The sequence below is a fragment of the Bombyx mori genome, chromosome 11 (assembly GCF_030269925.1).
Source record: "Bombyx mori chromosome 11, ASM3026992v2".
Lineage (NCBI taxonomy): Eukaryota > Metazoa > Arthropoda > Insecta > Lepidoptera > Bombycidae > Bombyx > Bombyx mori.
In genome coordinates this window covers 7,618,728-7,643,521 of record NC_085117.1, presented here as the reverse complement: position 1 = coordinate 7,643,521, position 24,794 = coordinate 7,618,728, and the positions used below count along the sequence as shown (strand labels likewise).

Below are 24,794 nucleotides of genomic sequence, written 5' to 3'. Positions count from 1 at the left end.
TACAATAGCCCTTTGTGTACACCAGTACGCTTAGTGCGAGTTTTTTAACCTTCTCGATAGCGTAAAAGTTAAGTCAAATTTGTATGCATTTGGAACAGCGCCCCTAGCGGCAAACGTAGGCAAACGTTTCAACTCCATACAAGCTTGAGTTCACTTTTACGCTATCGAGAACGTTAAAAAACTTGCACTAAGCACACAGCGCGATCGTGAGAGGTTTTTGCAACTGTTATTTATAGCATACGGCTGGTGACATTTTCAACTTTTCTCCCATATGAAATAATTCTCCTCTACCCTCCATAGTTTGACATATACACGTTAAGGTGGTCATATTTAAACATTAGGCCGAAGTCTATTTTCTTGTACATTGTCTGTACCACGTCCTACTAGCCGTAACGCTCGCCGCGTATATAGAAAGTACCAAGGTGATACCTATAAGATCGGTCGGAATGAAAAATAAATGATCCACAATTTCATACCCTCTTCGACAGCAATAAAAAAATAACGCTTTATTTATTTCAAAGATGAATCTCTTATCTTTAATTATCACCGGCCAATCTAAGAAATTCATTTACGTAAGCCCCTAGAGCTTTACCGAAAAGAGTGTTAAAGCTCCCGCCCCACTGACTGTAACTCGAGACGAACTTTTAATCCAAGCCCCTAAATATTTACCGACAGGATTATAACTTCATTTCTAACTTCAGGTAAACTTCTAAGTGGTAAACGCGATGGATATTAACAATTTATTCTAACACTAATTGAAACAATACGACTCGTACTATTTATAAAATAAAGTTGATATGTAAACAAGCTTCAGGAAACCACTTCTGAAGATAAGCGATAGTGTAACAAATAATAAATACGATAGTAAAGACTTTACTAAGTAGTGTTGCAATGATATAAATTGGACGCCATGAGACACCTCGACACCTCGTGAAAATTCACCACGAGTTAGTCGTCAATCGTGTAATGAAATGAAAAATATTTCGTATAGTTTCTATTATCTATTTAATATCTATCTAAATATATGCTATTTAATTTGAAACGGTGGTTGTCAGACTATCCAAATTCGACCGTAATCAACGACAGATCAAGATTTAAATTAAAGTGAAGGTAACAAAAAAAACTACTCCCAACATTTGATTGATAAGACCAAGATGTCATTTGTTACCAAATAAAACAAAAAGAAGATTGCTAGCCAAAGAACCTAAAATGCTTTTTCTTTGTCTATTTACATATAGAGATTTGATAATACATTTGTGACGTTTTAGTGAAATTATAATTTGCCAGACCCGCATTGGAAAGCGTACAAAACTTAGCCGTCAATGGCGCTATTCGACGACTGTCAAAAGAGTTGGCGTCCAGATTGTCACGGAAAAATAAGTAAATCAAAGACTACGAATTATTTATTCATTTATCAAATACCACTAGCGGAGTAATGCAAATTTCAATTTTTTGTTTTAAAAAAGGTAGACAGTAATTGACAGAATATTCAAACATAGATAAATTGACGGCATCTTGGTCGTCCGTGACCACGAAAACTGTATTAAAATCGGAGAAAAAAAATAAAAGCGAGAATAAGCCATAAAAATATTATAGTTTAATAGCTATTACACTCGTGGAACTCAGCGAAGCTCCGCAGTGACACTAGCTAATTAAAGAAAGACATATATTTCTTGAAACTACTCATACATCACCTTATATATAATATATAATACAATCCACCAATAATATAAAATAATGTTATAGAAAAATGTATTTCCACGATTTTTCAAATAACGTTCTCGTGTTTGTTAACAAAACGACATCGCTCTGAGGATTTAATCAATATCTTTCGCATTCATAACATTTTCTTTGAAGATCTCCTGGCACGCCTCCTTGAGAAATATTAAAATTTTAACGCTATGAGAAGATACCTAAAAATTAATAACGCTACATTTTTAAAGTAAAAAAAACGCTACCAATCAGTCTCGAATGGAGCCTTCAACTATTGACAATATCAATATATAAATAGCGCAAGAATGCCTCAAATAAAACTATTATCTAGGTGCGCTCAAATAAAGCGATCATTCACTTGTGTTCATTACACTACATACAGAAGACTGTTCGAATTATCGACAATTTACATCTCATGGAAAGTTTTTTTTTGTTGAGATCAAGATAAAACCGCCGCTCATGGCTGCGCATACAGCTACGCGCCTACGCTAAAACCTCCTAGCGATATAAGCCCCTGCGCCTAAGCCTCAATTGGAGCTCAACTCACCAGAGACAGGCATCGACAAGGGTGACGAGATTCAGATAAAGCACATATCTCCCCACCACCTTATCCTCACTGTAATAGAATCCGGCGGCCATCAGCGAGACGAGCATCAAGCCTCGTTGTTGGTATCTCAGAGACAGTTTGGAATCCGGTAAACATAGAAAGTACTCAAAATCTCGCTGTGTTTTGTATCAAATATTATCCTTGTATTCAAGGATTATGTATGTATATTTCTCCACGTGCTTGGCTTTACGAAATGTGATTATTTTATAAACATATACATAAGTCGTCGTGGCCTAAAGGATAAGACGTCCGGTGCATTCGTGTCTAGCGATGCACTGGTGTTCGGATCCCGCAGGCGGGTACCAATTTTTCTGATGAAATACGTACTTAGCAGTGAACATTTCACGATTGACTTCCACCTCTTGTGAGTCCCCACGGGTAGGTACCACCACCCCGCTTATTTTTGCCGTGAAGCAGTAATACGTTTCGGTTTGAAGGGAGGGGCAGCCGTTGTAACTATACTGAGACCTTAGAACTTGTATCTCAAGATGGGTGGCGCATTTGCGTTGTAGATGTCTATGGGCTCCAGTAACCACTCAACACCAGGTGGGCTGTGAGATCATCAACCCATCTAAGCAAAAAAAAAAAAAATTCATGATAATATTAAATATCTAAACGTATCTAAAAACTACTTCAATAAACAAATCTAACCGTATATTTTACCATTTTTATGGTAAAATACTTTCAGACGAGTTCATGCCAAAGAATACGTTATACGCTCTCAGATCGCATTGACCATCCATTAAAGATAATGTCGTACTATAAACTCAAAGATTTGTCAAAATTGGATAATATATTTAAATATATTCTGCGGGGCGTGAGTTGATCTGCATGTTCTAAAGAACAATAAAGATACTACAAACAATAAGAGTTATGCTAAAAATCACCTAAAATAATTTCGATATTCGCAACCTCCAATTACCCGAATGCAAGCATCGTTATACTTTAAATTAGTATCATACTATACATATTAATAAAGTTTAAAACACCTTACGTACCGTACGTGTACCGTTTTATCGCACGCCAACGCCTAGGAACTTGATGTTTATTAGTTTAGCTAGACCCTAACAAGACTCGGCGTTCATTCTAGTGCCATGGGAGCGCGGCGGTGTCCGAGCGTGGAATTCAATGCATCGTCGTATTGAATCGGAGCGTTTCTAGTGGAGCAAGCATCTCTATAGACGTTTAATAATGAACGTCTGCTTTTCAAACGGGAAAAACTTTACCGGAAGCTTCGAAGTTTCTTTTATTTGAAATTTTAGTGAAGCTTTTTGTGAATTTATCAACGTTGTTCTCTCTTGTCTCTACGTGGGATTAGGGCAGGGATCGTACTGGTAGTGCCTACGTATGTACCATTGGACGTTCGTTCTGATTTACAATTTAAGTATAACAAACAGTAAGCCCTAAAATAGGGATGTACGTAGTATTTTTTTAGAGGAAATTAACGTAATATTAAAATTTACGTCAATAACACTTTAGTCGTCCGTGACCACGAAAACTAAAAATATTTGAAAACGTCTGAAAGAATACAATGACACTAAAAAAACGCGGAATCAAACCGTAAAAATAATTTTATTATAGGAACGCACATGTTCAGTTGTTACCGGAATGTAAAGTAAGTGTTATTAAAAAATAACATACAAATACAATATAGTACATTAGTCTTCAGAAATAACGTAACATTAAAGTATTTTCTCAGTTTCATGGACAAGATTAAAAGTATCCACGTCACGTTGTTGGAATAAACGGATCCACTATACCTTAATATAACAACAAAGTTTTACTGAATAATAATATATAGAGTTTCAAATTTGTTAGCGTGACTAGAATAAAATTATTGTTGAATATTGTTAGTGCGTTAATAGTTATCTTCAGTATAAGGTCCAGGTACCATACCTTTTACTAGTTCACAATAAATAAATCTCTAATTAGATCAACTGTGAGCTTAAAGAGAGTTAGTTTTACGGTATAATTGTTTTGATAATTGTGCATTACGAGAATTCAAAAGTTGTTCTTAACTTTATTCTATAAATATAACTACAAGTATAACATTTCATGATTTCAAGTTATGGTAACACGGCTTTAAAAGTAAAAATATCGAGTTCCGATTTATTGATTTTTATTTTATTTTTATATGTATATTTTAAGGACTATTAGGCAGTTAATATCATGGATGATATCCACAGTCACACACACAATAAATAAGTTAATATGAGGAAAAAATTTACCACACTCACCACAAAGAAACAGAACTAACTAATTTTCATTAACTTACCACGTAAACCCGACGATGCTGGCTTCAGGACTGAAATCCTCAATACGAAACCTAATAAGACTGTTGGTTCGTGTAAAAGATTGTCTGTGTATAAAACAGAATGTTATTTGGAAAACAGGCGAACCCGCAGTGCGGACACGAAATAAGACAAGCTATTACGCTTGGGTGAATATCTGGAAAGTTCTAAAAAGTCCAAAGACAAAGTTCAAGGCGTTCTTTGAAGTTCGGTCAATCTTATGTACGAAGATCGTGATTGACGCGAAATTACCGTGATAAATACGGCAGTTTTATCACTAAATCTTGTTTCTTCTTCTTGAACTGATTTTACGTGCATGCTTAAATATTTGCATAAGCTCAGGTGCGACCCAAGCGACGGGGCAAAGCAAAACCGCCGAACCCTGAAAAAAAATATTTACTAGTGGCAGGACCTCTTGTGAGTCCGCACGGGTAGGTACCACCGCCTGCCTATTTCTGCTAATGCGTTTCGGTTTGAAGGGTGGAGCAGCCGTTGTAACTATACTTGAGACCTTAGAACTTATATCTCAAGGTGGGTGGCGCATTTACGTCGTAGATGTCTATGGGCTCCAGTAACCACTTAACACCCATCTAAGCAATGAAAAAAATATAAAAAAAATGTCTTGTTGGATCCCCCGGATCACTCTCGGTGCGTTTAGACTCTTCAAACACCGGTCACCACCCTCATCGAACTCATGCCTACCGCGGTCTGCCGTGAAGAGATCTCCACAAACCTCATTCGAACAAGGATATGCTATGGCATTCAAAGACTACCCACGAAATCATTTGAGAACCGGATGATACGAAGTAAAAATTTAATAATGTATGGAAACCTTACATTTAATCAACTTCGAGAATATCGTTTCTACTGATTTTATATTCTTTGCCGCGTGTCAGAAGTTATAAATCTCTGGAGAATTAAAAAAGTGTTAGCGAAAAGCTTACAGCACAAACTTTAAGTTTACGCGGCCACATAAATAATTTTCATTGACGCAATTTTTTAACGATAACAAAATAAAAGTGAAATCAGATTTTATGCTACATTTCACGATACTATTTCACAGTATTTCATTATCATTTTTAGATTGATTTAGTTTTGGAATGTTGTCATGTTTTATGAGCGCGTTGAAACATTTTATACGCAAACTAATTTTAATATATTATATAATAATATTACGATATGTTCCCACATTTATTTATTTTCTTGTTATTGTGTGTATACCAGGCTCTATTACATTTGACTTCGTGTCAACTGATCAATTATCCCAGGGCAAGAGCACAGAGGAAAGCTTAGGCGAAGAAATATTAAGCCAGTTCGTCAATTGTTCGATTCTGTGTTCAATCAATTGTTTCTGTATTTGAAATTTTGTTGTTTTTGTAACACAAACATCTAGAATATTTTAGAAACAATTTAAAATGTTAAATTTGGAAGGTTGGAACCATAAATATTCGGCCTTTAATGTGACCATTTTTAATAAATACCAGAGGTAGCTTTTTTCTCTAATAGGACCACGCGGATCGATACTGCCGTTCTCTGGGTCTCTTCTTTCATGGTAATATAATCTCAATACGGTTGTCTTTGAAACTCATGTCACGAAGTCGGTTTCTATAGGTTCCGGTAATCTCGTAAATAGATCAGATAATGAAAAGTGTCGACGCAACGTGACGTGTATTCAAAATTGCTCATGTGTCAGGTGGGCTGTGAGCTCATCCAACCATCTAAGCAATAAATAAAAAAAAAATGATAAGCAGTATGAAGTAAAGGGTAATTTAGAATGAAGCATTTAATTTAAAAATATGGAATTCTATTTTCAAATTGTCATTTCAAAATCATACTGGTCATGGTGGTAGGTACCACCATCCTGCCTATTTCTGCCGTGAAGCATCGTTTCGGTTTGAAGGATGGAGCAGCCGTTGTAGCTATACGCAGACCTTATAACTGATATCTCAAGGTGGGTGGCGGCCTTTACGTTGTAGATGTCCGTGGGTTCTGGTAACCACTTAATGCCAGGTGGACAGTGAGCTAGTCCATCCATCTATAAAGGTAAAGAAATTCAGATGTTTGTTTATTGATTAGTGTTCTGTTTTCATGTTGGTATCTTTCTTATCAATTCGGACGCGATAAAAATACGATTAATTATGGAATATGAGTTCTGACGCGGCGGCGGTGCGGCACAAATGACTCACAACATTAATGACGTGTACGGAGTTAACGCTATTAACGAAGGCGCGAGTTGTTATTAGTATGAACGCAGTCCGACAGACCTTTTAATAATTATTAATAAGATCTCTTATTTTATTAAACAACTAGCTGACCCGGCAGACTTCATAGTGCCTCAATCGATAAATAAAAGACCCAAACTTTTGTATAAAATATATCTACTTAAAACAAACAAAAGGAATCCATCCGACGGGGGACACATCAAAGGAAAAACAAAATTGTTATTTTTATTTAATTCCGAGCATTTTCATATTTATCTACCTTTTAAACCTTCTCTGGACTTCTACAAATAATTCAAGACCAAAATTAGCCAAATCGATCCAGCCGTTCTCGAGTTTTAGCGAGACATTTTTTTTTATTGCTTAGATGGGTGGACGAGCTCACAGCCCACCTGGTGTTAAGTGGTTACTCGAGCCCATAGACATCCATAAAGTAAATGTGCCACCCACCTTGAGATAGAAGTTCTAAGGTCTCGAGTATAGTTACAACGGCTGCCCCACCCTTCAAACCGAAACGCATTACTGCTTCACGGCAGAAATAGGCAGGGTGGTAGTATCCACCCGCGCGGACTCACAAGAGGTCCTACCACCAGTAAACTAACGAACAACAATTCATTTTTTTATATATATAGAAGAAGAAGAAGATTTCATTATGAGATCAGTTAATGCACCGGCAATGTGGAGTCGAGGACTGCTACCTTAGTTAACCTTTACATTAGAGAATCATGAAACATTAACAAAGTAAGCCGTATCATAAAGTGAAAAAATATTCAGTACTTTTTTATTGCTTAGATGTATGAATGAGCTCACGGCACATCTGGTGCTCAGTGGTTATCGGAACTCATAGGGCATCGATACCATAAATGCCGCCACCTACCTTGAGATATGAGTCTACTCTATTTAAGTCTCAGTTTGTACAGTACAACGGCTGCCCCACCCATCAAACCGAAACGCATATCTGCTTCACGGTATAAATGGGCAGGGTGGTGGCAAAGCAGTAATTAATTAATTAATTAAATTAATTATAAATAACGATCCACTACCACTAATTACGTAAATTATATTTTTTGATAATTTGATTTTTATTACACGACGTTATTCCTTCATCGTGGAATTTGTTCATGAACATTTATTAAGTACGTATGTTATTAGAATTAGGTATCTGCCTGCGGGGTTCGAACACCGGCACATATTTGGCATCACTCGATACGAATGTGCCAGGCGTCTTATTCTATAAGATGCGACGACTTTTGATTGATTGAAACTAGTTAGATGGAACGAAAAAAAAACGACACCAAAATGAGACAAACATAGACAGCTATAGAATTTAATTGGCGAGAGATTAAGATAGCATAACTACTTTCAAGGTTACATTTCTACCACGTGTGAATTACATCCATATTTTTCAAGCAGATGTTGTACTTATTTCTATCTACGGCTTTAAGTACAGAAAATCGAAATTTAAGTTGACATTATTAATATAAGTTGTTCGTTTAGAGCAGTGATTCCCAAAGTGGTCTATATCGACCCCTAGGGCTATGACAACCTGCAAGGGGTCTACGTCAGCGAAAAAAAACATCACACATCATCTCAACACATACACTGATAGTACCTATTTACTTACATCATACAATCTTATAATATCAAGACATATACATTATTATCAGCAATTCTGGCTGCAAAACAACATACCTGTTACTTATCCCGTATTATGGAATATAGCGAGGAAATTTTTAATTTCCTTTCCATCGTCATACCTAGTGGAAAGGGGGTTCAGCGCTGTTACCAATCTCCTAACGAAAAAAATAAACAGACTGGACATCATTAGCCGAGGAGATTTAAGATTAACACTTACAAAATTGACGCCAAATGTTGATAATTTATTATTAAAGCATCAGGTTCATCCTTCTCACTAAAAATATTGAGTTATTGCTTATGTTATTTTATTTATAGTTTATTTTATGTTTATTTTATGTTACGTATATTTTACATAACAGATACAAAAATTTATTTTGAGTAGTTTTAATTTAAATTCAATTAATAAATGTATAAATTAACATGTGTTTTTACTTTAAGTTTTTAACACTAAACTTTACTACAGTAAAAAATTTACAGGAAATCAATATCAGGTAAGTAGGGGGTCTACCCAACACGGAAAAACATGGCAAGGGGTCTACGACACAAAAAAGTTTGGGGAAGTCTGGTTTAGAGTGTCTGCTCGTCTGTATGTCTTGGTAGTATCGTTATACTACCTAGAGTGTTATAGTTATGTATATATTAATACCTGAAGCAAAAACATTGTACCCCTTTTTACGAAAATTGCGAGGCCGGAGGATTATGAAATTTCCCACACTTATAGAGAAGGAGTGCAGAATGCAATTTTTTTTTAAATTATGCATTAAAAATACATTAAATCAATAAAAAAACTTTACACACACTACCATGTGTTTAACACACACACATAATAACGTATATATTCTTTGTTTATTGTCAAACTTTTGTTATTGCAAATTAATTATAGTCGAATTTCGACTACTAACACATGACTAGCCATCCCTACCTACGGTCAATAAATTGTAAGACCAGTATTCTTTCGTGTATGACTTTCTTCTTCCCATATTTTCCAGCCCCACTCCCCATCTCATCTAACTTTATTAGTGGTGCAGCATATTGTAAATCCACTTTGCTAAGCGCGACTATCCTGCTTAATGCATTATACAATATTGAACTTCAGCCTCATGACTCAAGGGTATTTAAATTTTTGATGTTCACAGCTCAGATCATGTGCTCACCTAATTTTATAAAAAACTTAGTTGTAAAATTCTAAATCGGTTTCCGCTTATGCCTTAAGCCGTCGGCTCACTATGCCGTGATTGGCAAACATCATTTTTTTTACAAGGCCGCTGATAACGGGGACTCCTGTTTACTTTGAAACACTCGACTCTATTGATTGAGATTAGCTGGAATACACACGCGTAACCTTATATTAATATTCGCGTGAGTCTTAACTGCTATTTTAAGACGATTTGGCGTTATTTTGGGTTTAATAAGAGCTTTAATAGATTACATATTGTGTTGGCTTTATAAGTCTTTTTTTTTCAATTTAATAAAACTAATATTTCTCTTATTTGTCATTTCTTGTTCACCAGCCTGCTTCATTTTTCAATCACCTTTTCACCATCTTTTATTGCTGCCGTCTCAGTTGCACTCTTTCTTAACTTCCAGGTCATTTCTCATTTTTTATCTAATATGCTTGCAAGGCGTATTCTTATTTCTCCGAATGGGCATACGATCTACACGATATGTCGTTGCTACCATTATCTGATAGATATCACACCTTGATTTCCGTTGCCCATATTGAAGCTTGAGGTCGAATTATCGACTCTATTATCTAACGGGTATCGCGTTATGCATCGTGAGTTTCATTTTAATTTCCAGTAAAATTAATGAAATTAATAAAATTATGCTCTGTGCACTCTTAAGTTTAATTATGTATATTTTATTTTTATTCAAAATATTTCGTTAGTCATGAACTTTGTCGCATTTAGTTCTTAAGGGAGCTTAAATTGTAAGCTTACGATCATCCATTCGTATACAACTTAACAGCTTTGCGGTGAAAGCGTGCAGCTTTCAGACAATCCCACGAAATTTGCATTCAAAAGTCAGAACTTGACGTAGCTGCAAGACAATGATATTCATCTCATTCCATATTGGTATTCCGATTTTGTATAAAAACCTCTGAACGTCGAAGTTGATCATCTTCTATAAATAAATCATCATGGATAAAAACTAGAAAGTGAATATTTATAAAAATCGCAACACGCAAAATTCACAAATTTGCGTAAAATGGTTTTTTTTTTTTTTTTTATTGCTTAGATGAGTGGACGAGCTCACAGCCCACCTGGTGTTAAGTGGTTACTGGAGCCCATAGACATCTACAACGTAAATGCGCCACCCATCTTGAGATATAAGTTCTAAGGTCTCAATTATAGTTACAACGGCTGCCCCACCCTTCAAACCGAAACGCATTACTGCTGAATGTGGTACTGGTGAATGGTACGACCTATTATTTATTGTAAAGCCCGTAGCTATCTGCATATCTATATAACCACGACACTGTATATTCCACTCAAGAAGCTATCATCGGTTTTGGGTCCAAGAATCGGACACAATGGAATATGATTGAGTATTTGGCCTCACAGGATCTTCTTTGGTTCTCGCGAGTCAAAATCTAGTTTTGATTCTGACTTTTTACGGTTAAATTTTAGTTTAATCATAAATTTACGGGTTAATCAGTCTTCTGTCACCATGAAAAGTGTAAAGTATTTGAAACGGCGGAAATAATCTAACCAGATTATCTAACGTGAGATCAAACGAGCAAATTTGTTTTAATTACTTCGGGCTCATGTCTCGAGATGAGTGGCAACGTATTGAGTATTGTAATGTTTCTAGGTTCTGGAAACCACTTTTTTTGCATAGATGGTTGGATGAGCTCACATCCCACCTGGTGTTAAGTGGTTACCGGAGCCCATAGACATCTGTAACGTAATTGCCGCCACCCATCTTGATATGTGAATTCTAAGGTCTTAGTATAGTTACTACGGCTGTCCCATCGTTCGAACCGAAACGCATTACTGCCTAAAGCTAGTCTGTCCAAAAACAAAACTAAACCGCATTTTTATTAATCGATTACAAAATATCGCACATTTTACGCACTATTTATGTTTAGCAACATCACAGCTCACTAATTGGACAAGTTCCAAAACTAACAATTTCGTGCAAAATTTTCGAAGTGTTTACGAATTCATTAAATGTGTTTTACTAAAAATAGAAATTAACACTTCACTAAACGGCCCTGCGTTAAAACTAACACCGTTACTAGCTCGATCTGTTGTTGTTCACGTCTCGTTTTAAGCTCATAAAGCATACATCATCGATAATATTTGTATTAATTTACGAACGCAATAAGAAAAATACTTTAAATCATATTCTGTAATTTGACAGAAAAATATTTGACTACGATTGCCTAAAACCTTTTCTCTACGCACTAACACAAATCTTAGATCAACTCATTTCCCTGAATAATTCAGGCGTGGTACATTTGATTGAAAAGCTTTAATTTTAATTGGTGGCACAGAGGTAAAGTCGCGCTGCTGATTTTTCATCTTGTAAACCACTACATATAGTTCTAGAACAATTTAAGTCAAGATTAAAAACCTCTAAATGCTTATTTAATCTTGTGTTTTTATTGAAGTTATACTTCTTTAGGCGCGTTATGAAAAATTTATGAGAGTGAAATTTTACGATGCGCGCGCACCGTGACACAAAATTAACAGAATGAAGTTGCCCACTAAATCGCTCATTAGAATACGACCGATGTAACTTGGCGAGTCTGAATATAGCCGCAGGTGAACTTTCCGATTTCAAGAAAAGGGATGTCCAATATGCGTGTTTGAGGATGTTGTTCAATAGATTTTTTTTTTCTTTTCAAATTGATTAAAATTTATATAAAAAAAATAAAAAAAATTAATAAAAATAAAGTATAACTTCTTACGCGCGTACAGTGTTTGAGGATGTTGTTCAATAGTTTTTTTTTTTTTTTTCAAATTGATTAAAATTTATATAAAAAAAATAAAAAAAATTAATAAAAATAAAGTATAACTTCTTACGCGCGTACATAAGTACACGCACCCTTTTTCGGTTGTCCGCTGTGTATTAAAAATTGCACTTTTGCATTAATACAATCGATGCGTCGCAGTAAGCAAAAAGATTAAAATTACGTCTGAAAACAGTGATCAATAATAGTGCTTATAAGCATTTGAGTTACTATTAATTAATTCTGTTCTACGAATAATAAGTAAATCATATCAAAACGGAACTGTGACGGTTGCGACGCTATCCCTGATAAATGTTTAGTTGTACATTGTGTGAGTGTTCGCTTTGAAGAGGCGGAAAGACCGCAATGGGGGAACAGAGAAAGAAGTAGGGTTGCTGTGCAAATATTTACTTCATTTTATTTTTATATTTGCCCAAGGCTCTATTTCAAGTCAGGGCAGGAAAAGTTTAGCGGCTTGCCCTAGCTTGAGACATTGCTGGTAGCAAATTTGCTGTCTTCGTACTGACTTTGGTAGCCCATAATTCACAAGCCAACTTCATTGCTTACCTTCCTAGTATAGTAAATTAGTTTTAAGGCTGAAATCAATTAAAAAACTGAATGACTATCTCTCTTCGGTACTCAATCACGCTAAAGACATATCCATGCTGTTTATTTGTCATAGCACGCAGCCTTTTCTGATTAACAAAACTACGTGAATGTGATTAGACATAGAACCATATAGACCAGAAGACCATATAGATTTTGACGACGTACCTCAAACTCTATTGATACAACTATCGTCTACAACAGTTAATTGTTTAAAGAATTCGGATCTTATACAGTAAATAATATATTGTGAAGTTATTTGAAAACATCGTTTGTTTGCGTGTGCCAGCCCTACGAACAAAGCACAGGGAGGGCTGTACAAAGCTTCCGATACCTTTGATCCGCCCCGCCAGCTGATAAGCGCAGTCGACAGGTGTCCAATGGATCTCGGTCGCTTCATTAAGCATTCAGTATTTAACATGATCAGCGATTTTACAATTAATATAATGCAAATAATAAATTTCTGGTTCGTTTTTATTTAAGAAGGAAGGATTACTGGTGGCCCGGAGGCCTTTCCAGTTTCACCGGGACAGGCGGGCAAGCCTGGGCTCAGCCAGGAGGGGTGGTATTTGCTAATAGCTGCCCGAGTGCCTCCAAAGGATGCCTAACAACTCAAGAGCAGCTGCTTCGCGAATGAATCTACTACAGGATCGGAATCGCGACCCGCTGAGAAGATTCGATGAGAAACTCAGCGGGCTGATGCATGGATTAAATTGCACGTCGAATTATTTTCCAATTTCGACGAGTACGATAACCAGGGGCCCTAAATCTGCTCCTAGTGTTTAAGCTGAAGGCGTCTAGTGCTAAGGTAAATGGATTTGATAGATCCGTAAGGACATGGGTTCGATTTATTTATCTAGACGGGCAGACGTATTAGTTCAAAAAAGAAAACGTGAATTCAATCTAAATTGTTGAAACTTTAAGTCTAATTTAAGTTTAATTTGTACTGTAATAGCAACTGCCGTACCTTCCAGTCGTGACTGTTTCGCGATAGAAATAAATCAGATGGTGATACAACCTCACAATGGCCCTCTATCTAAATAGGAGAAGATTTCGTTTCGTTCGCTTCGCTTTATATTCCCTTTCACTTCTTATTTTACGATTCTTGGCATATATTTTCAAACGTCACCATAATAGTACTTAACGAAGCATTTATATCCCTAAGGATGGTTCGTTTTCGTCGAAATCTCAGCAAATACGGATTTATCTAACCTTTCTCCTGTTCGAGGGCGAAACATCGAATTACGTGTTTTGTTGTTTAAAATGAGTAGGAAATCAACAAGAAATCAAATATATATTTTTTTCCTTTACAATTTATATTTTACTTACAATTTTTAGTGAATTTTATTATTATATCAGATGAATATGAGGAAGTGTTTAAGTAGCCACGATGATTGACAAATTAAAGATCGGACGGTTAGCGTGGTATGGACATGTGATGCGTAGAGAGAAGATGCATGCTACTAGGAGATGTATGGAAATGGTAGTGCAAGGTAGATCGAGAAGAGGTCGACCGAAGAAGACATGGAAGGAGTGTGTGAATGACGATATGAGAGAAAGAGGTGTGAGTGTTGAGATGACGGTTGATAGAGGAGAATGGAATAGAAAAATTCGCTGTGCCGACCCAACCTTGTGGGATAAGGTGGAGAAAAAGAAGAAGATTACTTTCAGGCTTCGAGTCTGATTGCATGATTGCAAGGTAATAATAACATGCACAATGCGATACCTTCTGCGGTAAAAACCAAATAATAATATAAGTATTAAAACTATTAAGCACAACAACCTACATTGGTCGTTTCGCCAACCCCACGATGAAAGAATACATGCTTGGCAGACTCCAAAACAAATAAAATCAGTACTCAAACAATCTCTGAGAAAAACTCTGAGGCTTCATTTAGTACGCAAGCTGATAGTCTTCGACAAGAGTCGAACTGCGTCACAACAGTAAAAAATATTACGATCACTTTGATGTGCGCTATTGTTCATGATTTATTTTATCTGTCTCTACATTAAATTCATAGGGTGACAACCGTTTTAGTGAAAGGACATTCCACTCCATGTTCAGCAACAACATTGGCAAAATGGAACTACACCCTATATGTATTCACGAAGTTGTGAAAAATGAACACGCCAACAATTAGGCAACCGAGGAAAACTCATCGGCAGCGACTTTTGAGTAAGTACAAAGTGTTATCGATATCATTACGACAACGCTGTAAATCTTCAGACTTCAAACAGCTGTCTTGCACTGGATAGGCCGCCAAGGCATTGAAATACAGGTGACTCTGCTATAACGCGGTTATATATCTATCTCGTATATCCTATAACACATTCCTAGAAAGTTCCTTGTTGTCCGAAACAATGTTTTAAGACACTAGAAGCCAGTGTAAAAAAGCGAGTATTTTTTCTGAATGAAACATCTCAACTATGTCTGTTTGTATTTTTGTATTGTGTGTTCATAGTGCATAGTGTAATTATCTAAATAATTTTAAACAATAATCTTGTCAAAATGCCGTGATATAAGAGAATTTTGGGGATATCATTTCGTGTTTGAGTGGAACCGTGTTATAGGACGGCTACCTGAACAATATGGTCGTTACGTAAGATTCATTACACAATAAAGTCATCAAGAATTCGTTGATTTTGTTTTTTAAAACAAAATGGTCACCCTACACCCACGTCATTTCGAAAGTTAACGCCACGACTCGTCCGCGACTCGTTCGATATTGTCTCGATGTAATGAAACGCCGTAACGATATTCTTAAGCATAAATAAAACTACTTTTACGGCTTAGTCTAGCATTTCTTATTGTATATTATTTCCGATGCTTGGATGATGACGATCGGATAAAATTCGAGATTACATCGTAACAATAGTTTTAATTATGTCTATGGTTCGCGAGAACAGGCTCTATAATACTATAACAACAGTGAGCTTAGTAGGAGCTTTTTAACGTTCTCGAATAGCATAAAAGTTAACCCGAATTTGTGTGGAGTGGGAACGTTCGCCTACGTTTACTACTAGAGGCGCTGTTCTAACTGCATACAAATTTGCGTTAACTTATACGCTATCGAGAACGTTAAAAACTCACACTAAGCACACACGTTGCACGTATCTTGTACGGCAAGTTATATGCGGAATTTTTTGTGTAAATAATTTGAAAGAAACAAAAACTCTCACAAATAAATGTTGATCTAAAACAACTGATTGTAACAACGCGTCACTAATTATATGTATGTTTTTTTAATGAAATTTCGTAGGCAATATAAAGTTTTTGCGCGAGCCACAGTTTAACCCGCGGGCATGGAATTGAGCAATATTGCTATAAATAATTCAACACAAAAATTTCATGAACATTTAACGTAGTACTTTAAGGGTTTTTTTAATGGGACGGAACCATGTCTTTTGTGCACTTACAACGTATTGAGAATATGAAAACCGGCCACAGCGTAGTTTTAAAGCTGTAAAGTTGTTCAAACACGCTTCGCTTTATCCTTTGACGTCACAGACCGTAACCACAATAGGATCAACGTCAGCCGATGTTATATTCGGCATGTTGCGAGAATCGTTAAAGGTGTGTCTGATTTGTAGGGATTCAAATAACAACGTTCAAAAATATGGAAATTAAGACTTACCGATGCCTGTCGTATGAGATGTCTGGTATATTTTACTTTTGATAATTGAAGATCGAAAAAAGAAGCCGCTCCTGCAACTATAAGATTTATTAAAAAAAATTAACATACCGCGCTATATTTCAGCTCACTGACATCCCCTAGTAGACATAGGTCTCCCACGCTACGTCGTCCGGTACGCGGTCGCCACTCGAGTACTTTTTGGCCCCAGAAGCCAATTGTTCTACAAGCAATGAGGGCTAATGTTGGTTACCATAGTTTTTCTCTTCTCGTCAATTCTAATTTGAGCTCGCAAGGAAAATTCGAGCATAGCTCTATGGCTTACTCTTTGGGTGACCTTGGGTCTTCTGATAAAGCCCATTGTGGGTGACTACGTCTCAGTCCCATATAATATCACTGGTAAGGTACACCAGTCAAAGACGTTCGTTTTGAGATATTGTGGTATATATGATGCGAAGAGTCTACGTAGCTTTCCTAACGCTGCCCATCCGAGACGAATTCGATGAGTGACCTCTTTTTCGAGTAAAGACATACCTAGCCGGTTCTGATCCCGGACGGAGATCGGACGTCGGGTGTAAGAGTGCAGGGGAGTCGTTTAGTGGGTGGGCCCTAAAATCCTTGGGCCCGTGGTCTGCTTTCAACGCCTGCAGATCATTGAGTCTCACATAACCCGCGCGCCCTCTAGGCGCGGGGACCTCGTAGGAAGTTCGGCCCCCGGCACGAAAAAAAAAACCTAGCAGGTCAGTCTGCCCAATTTGCCCAGTTGACAAGTTAAATATACTCGTCAACAACTTCAAGCGTAGAGCTTCCGATCTTTATCGGAGTGGAAGCTACATGAACTTTCAACGTAATTCTCGTTTCTTCCATGTACATAATATGGCCCACTCAAATAGAATCTCTACTGTGGTCATTGTGCATTGTACTGAGGTCCTCCTAGGACCAATACCGCGCTATTAAAACGAATTTAAGGTCTTTTTTTTTTCTTTTTCATCTCTTCTTTGTTTAACTTCAACCAAATTTTCAACTCCAGTTAATAAAATAAACTGATAAAAAGAAATTAAGGTGCCATTGCAAGGAGGAAGGTTATGATACATAATGAAAAGTCGTACTAAAGCGTCCGCAGAGAGCAATAACCTATACTATACTCTATATTATAGACTATATTTATCTATACTATATCCTATAACTTTGCTAACCAAACAGAAGCCAACCCCTACTATCGCTGTGTCTATATTCACGGACCACAAATACCTTTCCGATGCGATGACTAGGACAGCTCTTACTTTACTGTTTACATTACTACTGCTTGAGTGGAAAATGCCTTCTTCATTTTGATGCGAAACGAAAAATCGCTGTAATATGTTCATTTCATGACATGAGGTCTAAAAATCCTCAAACATACTGTAAATTAGGTCAGTTTTAGTTTAAATCGAAGCAACACAAATTAAAAGTTCCATGAAACTCTTTCGAAACTTATCTTAATGTTTTATCTATATATTAATACGTGAAGCAAAAACTTTGTATCCCTTTTTACGAAAATTGCATGGACGGAGGAGTATGTAATTTCCCAAACTTATAGAGAATATAGAGAAGGAGTGCACAAAGCTAATATTTTTTTTTAAATAATGCATAAAAGATACATTAAATTAATAAAGAAAACTTTACACACCCTACCATGTATTTGAGACACACACGCATGCATACTATTTTTGTTTATTGTCAAACATTTCTTATTGCACAAAGTCTATGGTCAAATTGAGAATAGATTAAATATTGTTTGTCTTTGTTGATATTTGTCTAAAGTGTAGTCTTGGCGAAATCTGTGATTATAGAAGTATAATAAATAGTCTTTGACAATAGAACCGTAATAATGTTCAAACGTATAATTTTAATTAATTACGGTCGAATTTCGACTACTGCGGAACCACTAGTTCATTCTTAATATCCGACGCTTTAAGTTGTTTAACACTTAAAAACTTGAGATAAACTTGATTTTCCAGCTTAATAGAAAATCTATTGTAAAACTTAAAACTTTTTAAAATCCAACGTCTAACGAATCTATACCAAACGGAATATCGAATTTTCAAAGCACCAAAATGAATCTAATGTATCGTGAATTTGTTGACTCATTTATACAGAGCGTCGCGCAGCCCATAGGAGATGACGTAAAACACAAGATGTATACCGACTCACAACTGTGTTTACGTGCGTGCTAATTCTGGCCTTTAGGGCTTCAAACTACGTTATTCGGGAAGCTCGGTTTTAATGCAGACTCAATATTCTTAGTGTTGTTTTTAATAAAGTTAGTTTACCTTCAATAATAATAATAACAACTGGAAACAAATCACCCAGTCCATAGTCATCCAGTCCTAATTTAATTATTCCCTGTATTATACCAGATACTAACAAATATCCTTATATACGTTTAAATATATTATGTGAGATGGTATGGCGAAATCTAGTGGATATTTAGTTTGTTAACAAAATCTTTTTATAAAAAAAAAAAAAAAAACTATTCGTAACATCGTCATGTCAATTAATTATTAATGATTGCAATTCATATTTTCTTATTTTAAAATAAAATTAGTGTGCCAGTATGAATTGACCAAAAAGTACCGATCTTTCCACTTATATACATATACAGATAATAAGCTCCCAGATAAAGAGCAAATAAACCTGTTCATCACACAATGTTTGCCCGCTGTGGGAATCGAACCCACGACCCTCGGCGCAACAGTCAGCGCCGCTAACTACTGCACCAACGAGTCTTTCAATAATAATATAACTCCACAGTTAATTTGAAGTAGTTACCGCGGCCAGTGTCCGAACGAAGTGAATTGAATTTAGTCCAATTCAGTGAATTGAAAAGACCGGTTAATGAGTTGACTGTGCAGAAGGACCTATTTTTCGTGGCGCCGTAATTCCAAGGAGTACCTGCAATATTCCGGAAATGTTGAATTTCGTCGGATATTCTCAATGGGTTGCGATTCCGATCCGGTAGTAGATTCAGCGAAGCACTGTTCTTGCTAGGACTAGTGTTAGCAATTCTCTCAGGTTGAGCCTTTGAGCTCACCTACCCGTCCGCGCGAATTTGAAATAACCACTTACACTACCAAAGGTTAGGTAGGATTTTTTTTGGATTAAATTGTTTGTGAACCTTACTGTAATCAGCGTCGGAGTTACTTAGAAAATAAAAAGAATCAACTCTAGTTAATGTGTTTGTTGTAGTATAATTTAAGACGTAAAATTCTTGATCACATTCAATTGACATTGTTCATACAATTATACGTACGTATTTCAATTTTATAATCTACTAGCCGCACTAGCCCGCTTCGCTGGGCATTTAAAATTAACATTATTATTTCTCACCCCCACAAAGATTCTCATCATTAACGCCCCCACAACTGGTGTAAGGAGTCCAACACTCATATAAATATTAGCCTATCCATTAAGTATTTTCTACATGGATACCAAGTTTCAAGTCAATCGCATGTAGTTATAACGGAACATCCGTAAAAACCACTGTAGATTTATATATTAGTATAGATAAGCTTCACGTAATAATTAACTTTGGTTTCTCGCCACTGAAGTATGAAACCTATTTCTCGCAGGCACATTTAATCAAGTGTCATCTTTCAAACAATTCGTAAGTGCAAAGAACGAGCCTTGAGAACATAAAAGTTTAATGACAACCTTTGTCGACTGTGTGTGTGTTGTTTGAGGGTTCACGATATTATCGTCTCACGTCTCGGCTTTATCGTCTCGTAAAAATATGGAACAATAAACATTCTCCACAATATTTACAAGCTGATAACAGTCCGAGTTCATATAATGGTAACAAACGTCTAATATTATTCATATGTCTTCTATATTACTCAAACTTACATCATTAAACTTTTAATGTGTTCTGTGCCATTTATTTAAAATCAAGACGAAAATGACAGTTGTTTGTTTAAAACACATTTATCGTTGCAGCTTTAGCTTCTAGATGGATCTGAACCCTAATTATTATTATTTTTCTAATAAAATCCGTCAATTTTTTTTTTTAAATATCTACTGACCGTAGGGCGTAACCTACCCTGCTTTCTACCGTGAAGTCATTCCTTCCGATATGAAGGGTAAACCAGCCATGAACAATACAATTGGCTATATATACCAAATATGACAATAAATTAATCAATACGTACTCAACCTGGATGTCGTTCGACAAGACTTATTAACTTTCCCTCCTGGCTGAGTCCTTGCTGGCCCACCTGCCCTTGTGAAACTGAAAACGACTCCGGGCCACCAGTAATCCCTCAATCATAAAAAAACTTTTTTTTTATTGCTAAGATGGGTGGACGAGCTCAAAGCCCACCTGGTATTAAGTGGTTACCGGAACCCATAGACATCTACAACGTAAATGCGCCACCCACCTTGAGATATAAGTAGTTCTAAGGTCTCAAGTATAGTTACAACGGCTGCCCCACCCTTCAAACCGAAACGCAATACTGCTTCACGGCTGAAATAAGCAGGGTGGTGGTACCTACCCGAGCGGACTCACAAGAAGTCCCACCACCATTAACTTAAAACTTCACCTTGGATGTCATTCGTGAAGACATCGTATTAGATATGTATTTAGTCGGAACCTGTCCACAGGATTGGGCCATGATCGCATCACTCGGTGCGATTATAGAACACGAGATGCTTTCACCGTTAAGCCACGATGATATTAATCTTTCAAACGAGGCTTGTGGAGAGTAATTAACGGTAGGCAGCGGTTCGGCTCTTGTCCTGGCATTGCTGAAGTCCATTAGCAACGGTAACGAGTCACCATCAGGTGGGCCGTATGCTCGTCTGCCTACATGGGCAATAATTGTTTTGTTAATAATAATACATAAAACATATTAAATTAGAGTTGAATCTTCTCCACTCATTCAATGAAATCGAATCAAATGACGTCATATTAATTACGTCATAAAACCGTGTAGATTAACAGAGCTTGCCAAAAACCGAACACGCGATCAGTTGAAAAACAATTAAATTAAACAGTCAGGTAAAATTGTTTACATTCTTTGGGAATACAAATGAAAAGAAATCCGCTTCAGCTAATCGGACTTTAATGAAATCAAAAATAGCGTGAAGTGTAGGCGAATCAAAAAGCAAACGGGTTTTTCTATAGTGATTTCTCACATTCATTCAACGTTCAATCATTCAAGCTACAACAGAAATAGGTGATTTAACTGTTTCATATTATTTGCCTACTGTTAGTACAAAAAAAATCACAATTATAACTACATATATGTATATTATATCAATTAATACGTGAAGCAAAAACTTTGTACCCCTTGTTACGAAAATTGCGCAGACAGAGGAGTATGAAATTTTCCACACTTATAGAGAACATAGAGAAGAAGTGCAGAATGTTAATATTTTTTTTTAAATTGTGCATAAAATTTCCTTAAAATCAATAAAAAGAATATTAAACACACTACCGCGTATTTGACACACACACACACACTCATAAACTCTTTTGTTTATTGTTAAAGTCTGTGGCCAAATTGAGAAGGGCTTAATATTGTTTGTCTACAATATATAGGTATTGTTTATCTATAGTGTAGCCTTGGCGAAATTTGTTATTACCTATAGATAGAGGTCTATGATAGTCTTTGACTATAGACCCTTATTAATGTTCAAACTTACAATTTAAATTCATTATAGTCAAATTTTGACTACCGGGTTACAATAATTATTAATATATCACTTTTCGCTGAAATCGACTCTTCGTAAATAAAAACAGATCTATCTGTGTATATATCAACAAAATTAAGGTTTTTCCAATTTAACGACAAACACAAACCTCTTGGTATCTTTGTGTTTACGACCACTTCGATGTGGGTGAAAGTTCTCATAAAAGAACTCATTCATTATCTGTCTGTTTATGTTCTTGACCTTTTCTTTCATAATGGTCAAATGGCCAAATAAATTAACAGGTCAGATACATTAAAACAGATAAAGTATAGGTACCGATAGCTCAAAGGTGGGATAGCCATTGTACTAAACATTTCAGGCTTCGACTTCGGCTTGAGTTGTGATATATATCTATAGGTATAGGATCCGGTAACCAATAAGCTCGAAATGGGCCATAAGCTCTTCTACCTATTAGTACAAAAGGCCTTCTGTCTGTAGCACACGACATTGAGCCAGAGCTACGGCGTTTAGAATCTGTTTAAAACTAAAAGTACCCTTAAGTGGGCAAACGAGCAACTACCAGAATCCAGACACTAACTACAACATAAATACCGCTTTAAGATAAAATAATAATTGCCTTGAGATCAGTGATCGAAGTTACAATTGAATCAGAAAAGGGGCAAACCAATTTTATTCATTTTATTGTTATTTGAATGATGGTAGGACCTCTACTTATTTCTGCTGTGAAGCAGTAATTGCGTTTCGGTTTGAAGGGGGGGGGGGGGGGGCAGCCGTTGTACTGTTAAAAGTGAGAACTTAGAACTCATGATTCAAGGTGGGTGGTGGCATTTACGTTATAAATATCTATGGGCTCCAACACCAGGTAAGCCGTGAGTTCATCCACCCATATGTGAAATAAAAAACCAAGTAGGTATAAAAGTATACGTAAATCAAATCAAAGTTCAAAGACATTGTGGTTTTTTATTTGTCCCTCGTATTCGCGGGATATTTTCACTCCGAACATAAAAATGTCAAACACACCATTAAAATCCACCATTTTAACAATATATTTAATGTGTACAATATTAAAATTTAAACTAAAAAAAAGGGTAAATAACGCTAGGCACTACAAGATACAAATTAAAACTAAAATTACATTTTTACATTCAACATAAATCGACGCGCGCGAATTTTGTTGCATGACGTCACGGGACATCTGCGCGTTCGGGAAACTCCGATCGCGCCCGATGACACCCGAGTGTTGCACGCTACAACATGACAATCATATATCAAAGTCTAGACCAAATGACAAACTACAATCTCTCTCTTTGTTACAGGAATCGTGAATCGTGGTGATTCATTCCGGCGACGTCGCTCACGGTCTGGCAGCTTAGCTCCATCCTCGCCAGCTCAAGCAGCTCCGGAATCCGAAGAACGACGACCGGTAGCCTGTCATCGAGTGGCCATGATCGGAGCGCCCGGCGTTGGGAAAACCGCCCTAATCAGCCAATTTCAGACCACCGAGTGTATCAATGCCTACGATAGGCAAAGGGGTAAGTGAATCTGTAAAGCACGTTTATCTATCGCCAACTTTGAATATACTGTAAAGTAACTAGTATGGTATAGCTAGTATATAGTAGCTAGTATATAGTAGCTAGTATAGCTTATGGAATAGCTATCGTATTCTGATACTGTGTGGATTCAACTAAATTCGACTCAAAATATCCAATATGGCCGGTTTTGCTATGATTAATCGCAGTTTTGCTGTAAAGCTTTTAGCAAAAAATTGTTACATCTTACCTGACACTTCGAAATACCCTACCCTTATAAATGTTCTCAACACTTGCTCAGAACATTTTTGTTTTTCTTCTGCTCACTAGACATAAATTGTTGATATTATGTGTATGATTGTTTTTCCTACGCCATTTTATATAATACAAACTAAATTAAGAAAGTATTTTAATGCACTAGCGGAAAAAATTAAAGGACTAAAAAGAAATTCCAAAATTTGTATGTGAATTTCGAAAGGCCACAGTTTTTTAACTGCTTACTAGTCAGTTTTTTTTAAATTTCAAATCCATTCCTCCATTTTCCATCTTCATGATAAAACCTGTTTAAAATTCATATCAACCATAAAATAAAAATTTTGGACTCTTCATTTTCTCGACTAGTTTATGTAAAACATCAATATTTAGTCTTTTTAATTAAAAGATTAATCCTTCTCAAAATATTATTTTAAAACAGCCTAAGAAATTTATTATAACATTATCATCGAAGATTAACATTGTCACTAATCAAGATAAAGCCTAAAAAGCAACAAACAATCTCGGCTTAGCGACACAGCAAACTAATCGTATTTCATAGCGACAACAACTTCGTTAAATATTCAGTTTTAATCTGAATTTAGCTTACATTATTTTATATTGAGCAACTTTTAAAACTAAAGCTGAAAGGTTAAGC

At 36.2% G+C, this 24,794-nt stretch overlaps 1 protein-coding gene across 1 annotated transcript in view; it reads left to right on the top strand.

The window, feature by feature from the left end:
- Positions 1-24,794, top strand: part of LOC101743610 (GTP-binding protein REM 1) — a 136,116-nt gene that overhangs the window by 77,896 nt on the left and 33,426 nt on the right. Inside the window, exon 2 of the mRNA XM_012695001.4 lies at positions 23,672-23,887. Within this exon, the coding sequence (XP_012550455.1) occupies positions 23,672-23,887 (216 nt within the window). The remainder of the gene's footprint in view (positions 1-23,671; positions 23,888-24,794) is intronic.